Genomic DNA, 12,662 nt, shown 5'->3' on the forward strand with positions numbered 1-12,662 from the left:
CTATCTGACAATGATAAACAGGCAGCATCAATGTTGGCTAATGTTGAAGAGGTTGAAAAAAAATATCATCAAGAATGTTTAACTTATTTGAAATTATTTGTCGTAGTGACATTAGACGACATTAATTTGTGCAAAAGAATTCAAAGGAAATCAGCTAAAAATGTTTGACATATCGACTGTTTCTTAAAGTGTTACTTGGCAATATCAGCTTGTGAAAAAAATGTCTAAAAGGTCCACCAATGAGTTTTGATTTATTCAAAATTTTTTATCAAAATATTATTGAACAATATTAGCAATGTAAAAAATGTCTACAAAAATCTACTATGGATGTTTGAAATATTTGATATTGTTTGTAAAGTATTACTCGACAACATTAATATGTGTGAAATCAATCGAAAGAAAACTACCAAGGATGCTAGATTATGGGTGTAAGAAATTGACCCAAAAAGCTCACTCGACTTAAAAAAAAATTAGATTTAGGTTTAACATAATTAATTTTAGAATCGAATTCGGATCAAGAATTCCAACATGTTTAATTTGTTACGTTGAGTTTAAGTTGACCCGCCAACTCAAAATTGAACAAAAATTAACCCTCAACCAAAATTGACCTGAACTTAAGCTGCGTTTGACCTGTCAACCTCAAATTGACATGAATTTGACCAAATAGCAATTATGCATATGTTAAATGGGTTGTGCGGTTCAAGGTTAGGTCAATCGAGTTTAAGTTAGACTTTTTAACCGGTGTCATATTCAAGTAAGGTTTGGGTCAAAGCAGTTTTGGATATGGTCAATTTTCAATTAAATTTGAACCTATTTGACACCCCTTTGTTTGGCATAAATGAGGTTAATTATAGAGATGAGTATTAAATAGTTTAAACCAATTGAATCGAACAGAGCATTCTTTGATGATTTGGTTCATTGATAAAATCATGATTCGATTTGTTGTCCCAAATTAAAAGTTATTTGGATTTTGGTTACAGGTTCGAATTGAAAAAAAATAGATTGAACCGAAAAAATTGAATTAGTTTGTGAGCAAATTAAATACATCAACAAATCAATTTAACATATTCGTCAAGCAATTGGTTTAATAAATACATCAACAAGCAATATGAACTAATTGAATGCACAAATCTTAATTAGAATTTCAAAACTTAGATAAACTAAAAGAAACCAAATAAATAAATTATATTTTGATTCAATTTGGTCAGGTTATATATCTTATTTGATCGGTTCAATTTTGTCTTTTTTTAACATGATTTAATTAGTTTAATAAAATTTTCAATTGATCCAACAAATTACACACCCCTAATTTTTTGGCGAAATGCCACTTGTTAATGTTAGCATCTGTAAAAGAGATTAAAGAAAATCCACCAAAGATATTTAACTTATTTAAGGTTATTTATAGAAGTGTTACTTGAGATATTAACTTATGTGGTTTAATTATATGAATTAATTGAATGCAATCGTCTTCATTATGATTTCAAACTTTAGATAAACTAAAATCAAAACAATAAATAAAATTATATTTTGATTTGATTTGGTTGGGTTATATATCTTATTTGATCGGTTTGATTTATCTTTTATTTAGATTGGTTCAATTAGTTAAATAAAATTTCCAATTGATCCGACCAATTACACGCCCTTAATTATTTGGTGAAGTGTCACTTGTTAATGTTAGCATGTGAAGAAAAGATTAAAGAAAATCCACCAAAAATATTTCACTTATTTAAGGTTATTTATAGAAGTGTTGCTTTACGATACTAACTTATGTGAAAGAGGTTGAATTGAATCTCTTTGAGATTTCTTGTGTCGTAATTAGAAAGGGGTGACTAGTGGCATATCATAAATTAAAGATATAAATTGAACTGCATTGAAATTGTCACTATCCTCTTGAGGCCATATATTTGTCCATGTTTATGGAGTAGAAGTCCAGCTGGAACTCTATGTAAAGTTTAATTTTTTTTTTTTGCAGAGAGTATTTTGTATTTGAAGAAAGCCTTGGGCGAGATAACTTTCAATAAAATCATCCTAGATGAATGGAAAAAATGTTGAATGAAAGCATTTGTTTGATTCTAATTATGCACAATATGTTAACATAAATATCCCTTAAAGGTTGTACCCAGAGTTGCCTCCCAGTCCTGACATTTAATAGAGCTAATGGATGATAAAAAAGGGAGAAGTCTTCATATTAGAACCACGCTTGATAGTTCATCAGATATCGGAGTTAAACCCAAACCACAACCGAACAATAAATTTTATTGTTGACTTCAAAACTAAAAGATGAATCTTCAACATAAAATAACACAAACACATAAACACACATGACGACGACGACACTGCCAAACAAGAAAAAGAACAACACAAAACACAAAAATAGCTTGTTAGAAGGTTGCAGGCCGCCAAGGAGAGACGGAAGTGGTGGTCTTGTACGAAGGTGGTTGACAACCCCGGGCTATGGCGTCTGATGATAGAGGAGTAAGGGTGGCCTGCTTGGAGAAGGTTGGCAGCAGGTGGCGGTAGCGTAGAAGAGAGTAGGGGAGATGACGGTTGACTGGACAGCAGCAGGAGTCGGTATCGGGGGCAGAATAGCAGCAGGAACCAGTGTTCTGGGGGCTAGCCAGCAGTAGGAAAAGACCCAAAAGGCCGGCGCGACTGTTGGAAGGTGGCTGGAAGCAAGGGCAGCAACAGGAACTGATGGCCTGCACAGTGGTTGGGAAAAAACTGGATTGTTGGACAGCAGCAAGAAGAAAGGACTGAAGGCCTGTGTGGTGGCCAGGAGAGCAGCGGCGGAAATTTAGGAAGAATAAAATATTCCTGTGGGATCGAGTTACAGTCGGAGCACCCCTCAAATCTTTAGAGAACATCACCACCTCGGGCGAGTTATAGCCAGAGCACCTCCTTGGCATCCTCGCCTATGGATACAACTCCAACACAAAACACAAACATGTAAACACACATAACGACAAAGACTGGCTTGGATAAAAATTTGAAAATATAGAAGAAAAAAATTACTCTAAACAAAGCAAACATCACCTATATGTAATGAGAAATAGTAGATATGATAGGTAGAAATAGAAATACAAAGATAATAAAAAGGGAATGAGATAGACAAGGAAAGTACTAAAAAAAGAAGAGCTGGATAAGGCAAGAAATCAAATAGAAAAATTGGACTATGGTACTGTAGCCGCTACAATACCGCATCCCAATAAGCTCTCGCGTCAATCCCCCATGGTTGGGGGAGCTTCGACTTCATTCGTCGAAGCTATTGGTTTCCTGTAGCACGGAGTCAAGTCTGCCACATTGATGGTAGCAGAGATATTGCAATCTCCTGATAGGTTAATCATATAGGTGTTGTCATTTCACAACACATCTTGATATGATAAATATGGATCATTTCTTAGCATATCATAAGTTGAAGTTGCATATATATGTAGGTTTCCGTAATGTAACTCTTGAGCCTTAAATCTGAATCCTTCTTCTTCCACTTCTCGTACTAAGCAAAATGTAGTTGATAAACAAATATGTGATAAGAAATCAACTCTGTGGTGAAATATGTGACAGACTGCACTACTCTTACTAGCAACCACTCAAGAGAGATCTCTTTTCCAATTATAGAATCTGGATCCTATTGAAGAATTTCCTTCCCCATCACTTCTAAGACAATTTCAAGGTTGGGTTTCATCCCTCACGACTGGATATTTGATGATGGGTATCATATTGAACTATATCTAACATCTGAATAACTTAATGCAATCTTCTATACATGGCATAAAAAACCCCATTTTTGATATGTTCGACCTCCATCAGTAGGGACAACTCAAGAATGAGTCTATAGATTTGAATGGTCTAGATTTCTCTTATTTGTGTTTGTCATGCCTCTGATGTCAGTTCCTCCAACTCAAGGCTACCTTGCACGCTCATCGTGAAGTCAATTGGAATCTCTCCTATGGGCTCAGCGAAATTATGTGTGTTTTTCCTCCTGAACCGAAACTTGGTCCTCCTCCTTTGTGTTTTCACCTTCTTCAGTATCTATTGTCATTACCCAACTTTTCAAGAACGTCTGCCTATCAAAACAGACCACCCCCTGATTGTGCAGTCTGACTCCACATTCCCAAATTCATGGCACTTATAACACTTCCTAGCCGGAACAAATTTAGGAATACGGATTTGCTCTACTTGATCTCCTCTATGAATTAGCTTTCCCTCTGACGGGGTCAGCTTAATTATTCTTCTAGGAGTAATCTAGTTGTAAATCCTTGAGGTTGAGCGCTTCCTATGAGACGTGGTGGTCGCCTAGTGATGTGTTGTCTCCACTTCTGAAGCTAATGTTTGAAAGTTCTGTTTATAATAAGCTGGTAGGAATGGACACTTGATCTCTCAGTTCAACTTAAGATTCTCTTTTCTCCATATGTAGGCTCTCCTCTCGGCCTCTAATATTGGATTCCAAAGCGTCATAGCCTGCATCATTAAAATCCTCCCTGTGGAAGGGATTTAGATCTTTGTCTATTGCTCCCTTTCAATTCTCCAGTTCCTGGTCAAGGGTTCAACTCCCAATGGGTTTCATTCTCAATATCCGCAAGCCTCCGCTAAAGTCAACGGATCTCCCGATGTATCTCTTCCCAAAATGCTCCATCATGTATCCCATTGGTGGCATGGCTAAGGTTTGGAGTAAGAGCTGAAAGTTGTATGAGGTTAATTGAGGGTATAGAAAATTTTATTTGGGATTAGTTCAAATTTGGCTATGATTCGGTGATAGGAAAAAAAATAAAATTGGAGGGTTAAGGCAGATGCTAGGAAACCTTATAATGGGACTAAAGTTAGGCTAGATTTGATGTTAAATGATATCAGAGTTATCTCAAATAACAACTGAACAAAAATTGTTATCGTTGACTTCAAAACTATAACGACGAATCCTCAACATAAAATAACACAACCATGTAAACAGTACATAATGACGACGACTCTACAAAACAAGAAAAGGAACAACATAGAACACAAAACCGGCTCTCTAGAAAAGAGCGACAGGCTCAAAAGGGAGGGACAGAAGCGATGGTAGTGCTGGAGGGTGGTTGACAACCCCGGGCTGCAGCGTCGGCTGATGGAGAAGTGAGGCAGCCTGCTGAGAGGAGGTTGGCGGTAACTGGCGGCAGCAAAGAAGGGAATAGAGGAGGTGGTGATGGGCTGACAGTAGTACAAGTCGATGTTAGGGCCAGATAGCAGTAGGAACCAGTGTTTAGGGGACTGGCCAGCAGCAGGAAGAGGCTCGTAAGACTGCTGCGGTTGTTGGAAGGCGGATTGAAGCAAGGGCAACAGTAGGAAAGAGGGGTCGGAAAGCCTATGCGATGGTTGGTTTGTTGGATGGTAGTATGAAGAGGGATCAGAGGCCTGTGCGGTGGTTAGGAGAGCAGCGATGAGAATTAAGAAAGGATAAATCTCCTCGTAAGATCGAGTTACGGTTGGAGCACCTCTCAAACTTTAGAGGAGATCACCACCTCAGGCGAGTTATAGTTGTAGCACCTCCTCTCCTTCGGATACAACCCTAGAAGAGCAACAACTCTGATAACTGACTTGGACAGAAATCTAAAAATCTAGGAGATAAAAACTGCCCTAAACAAAGCAAGCAGCACATATATATAATGAGGAATAGTACATAGAATAGGTAGGGAATAAAAATAGAAAGGTGATGGAAAAGGAAGGAGGTAGACAAAGAAAGTGCTAGATAGGAAAAGGCTAGAAAAGACAAGGAATCAAATAGGGAAAAGGGACAGCGGCACTGTAGCAGCTACAGTACTGCATCTCGGTAAGCTCCCAGATTATTATCATTTTAATATTATAATTGAAGTTGTTCCTTTGTCTTGAATGAATTCTTTTAAAGTTGATCATTTCATGGATAACAAATGAAATGTTCTACTACAATCATGCCCAAGATATTAACGTAAATGAACTTTCAATGTTACAATAAAAGTTGCCCCCAGCCTAAAAGCATTTTCCACAAACGATACTAAACTATTGCATGCCAAAAAATTTGTGACAAAAGAGTGAGTTTTACTTCCTACTTTTATATAAAGATCAAACGCATAAAATAAGAGAACACATAAAAAAAGAGTTCTTATGTGAAAAACTCAAAAAAATAAAAATAAAAATCATGAAAACTAGCTCAAATGAAAGGATCCACTATGTATTACTAATTACAAAATTTTTATTTTCTTCTTAACTAGAGATGATCTATTCCAGGGTGGTCAACTTAAACTTGATCTCTCATATTTGTAGTAGAGTTAGAAGTACTAGAAAATGAGAATAATAATTGAATAATATTGATTGGATGGAGAAAGCCAGATGGTAGCAATCGAACGACAACAACAAGTTAGTGGTGGTTGCTAGAGATCGTTGGTGTTGAACGCATGCGCAGCACAAGGGTTTATTTATACATGTTTAATAGGAATATTTTGATAAATTTTAACAATATTTCAAAACACTCCATCGACTCAATCTATGTTGAGTCTTATAATCATAAATTACTCTTTCAGCATTTGTGTCATAATGATCTCAGAATTAAATGCTCTTAAACACATTGAATTCTTCTCATCGACGCACTTGATTTGAGTGTAACCATATTGAATTTGGAGAACATTTGATCCATCAATTAATGCTTTGAAGCTTCTAAATTCTAATCATACTTCAAGTGATTTTGGCTCATTTAGACGTAGGGTCTGTATGGGAGAGCTGCAGCTTATCCAGCTTATGCTGATAAGCAGTTTATCGTGATAATCTGCTGATGACTAGCTAATCCGGATAAGATGACTAGCTATTTGGTTAGTGCGTTTTAAGAACAGCTGATTCTGAATAAATGATCAATTTGTCTGGATAAGTTGTTTAGCTGTTTGGTTCGTGTGTTTTGTAAACAGCTTATTTGTAAATTTTTTTACAAATCTATCAACCTTCTTAATACAATCATAAAAGGGAGATAAATATGAAGATTGAAGAACATGAAAATATAAAATATTTTAAAAATTAAAATTCAAATGTTAAGACGTGAAAATATAAAATATTTATATCATTAAAATATTTCAGATCACATCAAAGAAGCACAATTATCTAAACAAAAGTGAAATACACCTCCACACACTAATATGTAATGTAATGAGACCCAAAAAATAAGAAAAAAATAATATGTCAAAATTACAAAGAAAAAAATTATAATGTTGACTTGGTTTTAAACTTTGATATTCTGGTAAGAGTCGCACTAGAAATAGTGTATGTGTAATTATAGATAAGAGTTTGAAAGATAATGTTGTAAAAATTAATAGAGTTGGAGATAGAATTATAGCCCTTAAGATTATCATTGATACTAAGATTTTTAATATTATAAGTGTTTATGCTCCTCAAGTAGGTTTAGATACATGGTCTAAAGATAAATTTTGGAATGACTTAGAAAATTTAATACAAATAATTCTTTTTGAAGAAAAAATTTTTATTGAAGAAGATTTAAATTGACATGTCGGTAGAGTGATAGAAGAATTCAGAAATACTCATGTAAGCTACGGTTTTGGAGTAACTAATGAAGAAGATAGAGTTATTTTAGATTTTGCTTTAGCGTATGATTTTGTTATTACTAATACTCTATTCAAGAAAAGAGATGAGCATTTTATTACTTATAAGAGTGGATCTAATAAAACACAAATTGATTATTTTCTTATGAGAAGAAGAGATCGTCGAGATTGTAAAGATTATAAGGTCATTCCAAGTGAGAATTTAAGTACTCAACATCGTTTAATAGCTCTAGATTTTAAGATAAAGAGATGTAAAATAAAAAATACTATGACTCATCATCGTAGAATTAGATGGAGAAGCTAAAATACACAAATAAAACTATTTTTATGAGAAAAATTCAAGATTTCAAAATTTGGGATGTTCGTGAAGATGGAAATGTTATGTGGGATAAAATAACAAATAATATTAAACAAAGAGCAAAAGATGTGTTTGGAGATTCAAAAGTAAAAATTTTTATAAATAAAAATAGTTGGTGGAGGAATGATAATGTGCAAGAAAAGATAAAATATAAGAAGTTATGTTATAAAAATTGGTTTAAATTATAAAAATTTGTTTAAATGTAAAAGCTTAGAGTATTGAGAAAAATATCAAACGCCCGCAGGGAGTCTAAAAGAACAATCTGTGACGCTAAAAATTTGTCTTTTAATGATTTTTATAATAGACTAGATACTAAGGAGGGTGAAAAATATATGTATAAACTAGCCAAATTAAGAGAAAAGAAAAGTAAAGATTTAACTCAAGTAAAGTGTATTAAAGATGAAAATCAAAAAGTACTTTTCTTAGAAAAAGATATTCAACATAGGTGGGTGAGTTACTTTGATAAACTTTTTAATGAAGTTTCTGAAAATACGATCGAACTTAGTGATTGGCTTTAAAGAAAACCAATGGTGAAAAGTCTATATGACCTGATGATATCCCAATTGAAGTAGGGTGAGTGAGTTATTTTGATAAACTTTTTAATAAATGTGGAAATATTTATGAGATTTAGTAGTTTATTGGTTTACTAAACTTTTTAATATTATTTTAAAAACTAAAAAGATGTTCGAGGAGTGGAGGAAGAGTAATTTAGTCTCCATTTTTAATAATAAAAGGGATGCATTAGACTGTGGAACTTATATAGTAGTTAAGTTAGTGTGTCATACGTTAAAATTATGAGATAGAGTAATTGAACATAGGTTAATACATGATACAAAGATTTATCATAATAAGTTTGGATTTATGCCAACCAAATCTATTATGGAAGCTGGATGCACATATGATTTTTATTGATTCAAAAAAAGATTATGATAATGTTCCAAGAGAAATTATTTGGAGAGTGCTAGAAAAGAAAGGTGTTGATGTGACTTATATTCAAGTCATTAAATATATGTATACTAGAGCTATTACTTGTGTTTGAACAAAAGGAGGATTGACAAAATATATATATATTTTTAATTGGATTACATCAGGGATCTGCTTTAAACCCATATCTTTTTGCTTTAGTTATGGATGGTCTTACTGGACATCCACAGGAGGATGTACCTTGGTGTATGTTTTTTGCTGATGATATCCTTCTCGAGGAAAAAACGAGAGAAAAAGCTCAGGAAAAACCTGAATTATGGAGGTCAACTTTGGAGTCTAAAGACCTTCCTTTAAGTAGAAATAAAACTGAATACATGAAATGTAATTTTGGTAGTAGTAGCTATAGTGACAAAAGTGTGACTTTGGGTGATCAAATTATTAAAAAGTGTGAACGATTTAGATATCTTGGGTTCGTTGTTCAAAGCTCGTTGTTATCTTGGGTTCGTTGTTCAAAGCGATGGTGATATAGATGGGGATGTTAATAGTAGAATTCAAGTTGGTTGGTTGTAGTGGTGGAATGCTTTGGGCCATTTGTGTGATAGAAAAGTACCGCTTAGACTGATAGGAAAATTTTATAAGACGAAGGTGAGACCCACAATGCTCTATGGCGCTGAATGTTGACCTTTAAAAAAGAAGCATAATAATAAGTTGAGTGTTGTCGAGATGAGAATGATTAGGTGGATGAGTTGCTTTACACTCAGGGACAAAATGCGAAATGAATATATCATTGATAGAGTTGGTGTTGCTCCTGTGACAGACAAAATTAGAGAAAGGCGCCTTAGATGGGTTGGTCATCGTCACATTAAACGTTGACCATCTGATGATCCGATTACGATAGTAGATGTTTTAGATTCGACTTGTATTAAGAAAGGCAAAGGTAGACCTAGAAAGACTTGGGCTTATTGTATAAAAATGATCTTAATTTACTAGAGTTAAATGAGAACATGACACTAAATAGGAAGAAATGGAAAAAACGGATTCATGTAGCCGACCCCACATAGTGGGATTTAGGCTTTGTTGTTGTTGTTTGTTGTTATTAACTTTAAAATGTAGCAGCATATCACAGTCCATTCTGCCCGGCTCTGAAACTCCAAAACTCTGAGCGAACTTGTCCGACTGGGATACCGTAAAAATGGAAGCACTCGAATCAGAAGCGGTGTTCTTAAATTTTGATACTGAAGAACTCTGAGCAACCGTGTCAAGTTGAGATAGCAAGTGACCCCAATTTCCAGTTACGAAAACATCAGCCAACAAAAAAGAAAAGACCAGAAAGCATCATAATACATCAAAGCAGGTTCTTAAAGTGACCTCAATTTCCCATCTTTCAAGTACAGTAAAACCAACAAAAAACAGGGACTAGCTCTAGGTCAGGCACGAACACATCAGAGGAAGATCAACAAAACAAAATTTTTCCAGTTAGCACCACCTTAAACCGAAAAACAACAGTAGGATATGAACAACAAATGAATCATTATCGATGCATCAAATATCTCGTTAAAACATCGAATCTATATTTTTAGCAGCTTTCATCATTCTCAACAAGTGGATCTAGATTTTTAGCTCTTATCAACACTTTCGGATTCAACGCAAAACTCAAAAGATAGATCATCGAAAACGATGAAAGCTTTCGACCAAATGGGGGAGAGGATGGAGGAGCGGAGGGAGGAAAGGAGATCTTACCTGCAGAGCGATCGACGCAAAAGAGGAAAGGTAGGGCTACGCGCGAGGGCAATGGAATAAACAGTAGAGTAAACGCGGATCGACGGGGAATACCCGTGATCCGCGTATAGTAGAATTAAGAGAACGCCATTTGTAGAAACACACCTAAATCACGTGAAACAAACACTAAGACGACGTTTTAAAAAACGTCGCCGCACTTATAAGCTGCCTCAAACGGGCCCTTAGATTGAACTGTTTTTAGTGTTGTTAGGTTCATTTTGTTTAGTCGTTTAGTCTAATTATAAATTTGATGAAATTGGAGCTTCGATGATAATGAACTTAATGTAAAAATTAGTTTATTCAAAATGCATTGAGATTTCTACTTTATTAAGTGAATTTCCCATTAATTGTGCTAAATTTTAAATATTGTGTACCCCATTATATACAATGAGCTATGTCTCCAAAAGACTATAGTGGCACAGTGTGTTATTCACTATAGAAAGGGCATTTATGAATACGAATGTCGAATAAAAGAGACAAAACAATTAAGAGCTTGCAAAGTTAAATTGATATGTTCATATTATAGTTGTTTCTTCTTCAGTATAACCAAAACCAGTTATTTTACTCCCACAACAATCCATTTGTACTCAAAGAAATAGCAGAAAACGCTTCTTCAGCTTTTTTAAAGTATTCAAGTGAAACACTAAGAATTCTATGATTTTATGTTTAAATTTATTGGGAAAGCTTTCCTATATTGTTCATTAAAGGACATCAAATATTGTTGAAAACCCTTTAATATTTCTCAGACCATTGAATCATGTAGAAAGAATGTTGAAAGTATATTCACATGATCAAGACATCTAATTTACTGAAATATGAACTTCCAATATTTTTCAGTCCCTATTAAATGGCAGGCATATATCATTTAGGCCTGTTACAATTTAACTTCAGAAAAAAAAAAAGTGAGCAAAGAAATTTTACACAAAATAACATATTTTTCTTATGCTTTTAAATTTATTATACATTAGTTTTCGTTACAATAACAACAACAACAACAACAACAAATCCTTAATCCCACTACGTGGGGTCGGCTACATGAATCCTTTTTCTCCATTGCGTCCTATTTAGTGTCATATTTTCATATTTTATTTTTACTTAAGTTTTTTTTAAGTAAAAATAATCTCAAGTCACCCACACTTGGGCACTTGCATTTTACTGGTAAATTTAAAAAGCAGATCCTAAAGATAAATAGTCAAACCAAGACAATTAAAAGTTAAAATAAGAACAATAGTAATAATAAATGAGCTAACAGCGCAGCATGAATGAACAAAATCAGCACCTGGAGAATACTATCCAAGAAAGGACTGTCCACAATTTCCCCTGAAATTACAACCACAAAAGTACTCCCCCGATGTCCCCTTATGTATGGCCACGCCTGCCGGAACCAACCCACGAACTGCTCTTTATCCCTATCAAACGCCTCGCTAACGGAATCAATCGCTGCATCACAGTCAAAGCTGCTTCTGATTGATATATCCCTTGGCTTCGAAGAGTAAACCACAGGAGCAATCGGGAAAGGAGCCGAAGGGAAGCGGCTGATCTTCTTTGGATGCCAAAATTTGGAAAATCCGCCCGTACATATCGACGTAAATAATGAAGTAGCTGCCATGGATGAAACACTAGCTCGCGGTACCGAAACCCTAGGCGCGGGAAGACACCACGAAGAACGGAACTTGATTTCGGGCGCGGCGACCAGATTTGGATCCTCTGTATGATTTTCAATCCTATAATATCTTCACGTGATCATGTACGAATATGATAAGGTTTTTTAATGGTAAGTTAAGATATCAAAATCAGAAAATAATTATGTTAAATTTTAAAAGTTTAATATTTGTTTAGTAGATTATATATAAATATATATGTTTTAGGAAAGTTGAGCCCAAATATAATATATTTTATTCAAATTCATGACCTCATTGTGATAAATTAAACGCTTTATTACTATTTGGAGGGTAAAAATATAAAATATTATATATATATATATATATATTCAAAAGAAATCTATATTTGGTTCAGTGGGCATCAATATTACTTCCTCTATTTGGGTTAAA

General features: G+C 34.5%; 1 protein-coding gene across 1 annotated transcript in view; it reads right to left on the minus strand.

Moving 5' to 3' along the window:
• Positions 1–12,328, minus strand: part of LOC110018233 (probable amino-acid acetyltransferase NAGS1, chloroplastic) — a 35,416-nt gene extending 23,088 nt beyond the window's left edge. Inside the window, 1 exon segment of the mRNA XM_020715498.1 lies at positions 11,891–12,328. Coding sequence (XP_020571157.1) covers positions 11,891–12,220 — 330 coding nt within the window. The 5' untranslated portion in view covers positions 12,221–12,328.
• Between the last annotated feature and the right edge of the window lie 334 nt (positions 12,329–12,662).

The sequence above is a fragment of the Phalaenopsis equestris genome, unplaced genomic scaffold, assembly GCF_001263595.1.
Source record: "Phalaenopsis equestris unplaced genomic scaffold, ASM126359v1 Scaffold000006, whole genome shotgun sequence".
NCBI lineage: Eukaryota > Viridiplantae > Streptophyta > Magnoliopsida > Asparagales > Orchidaceae > Phalaenopsis > Phalaenopsis equestris.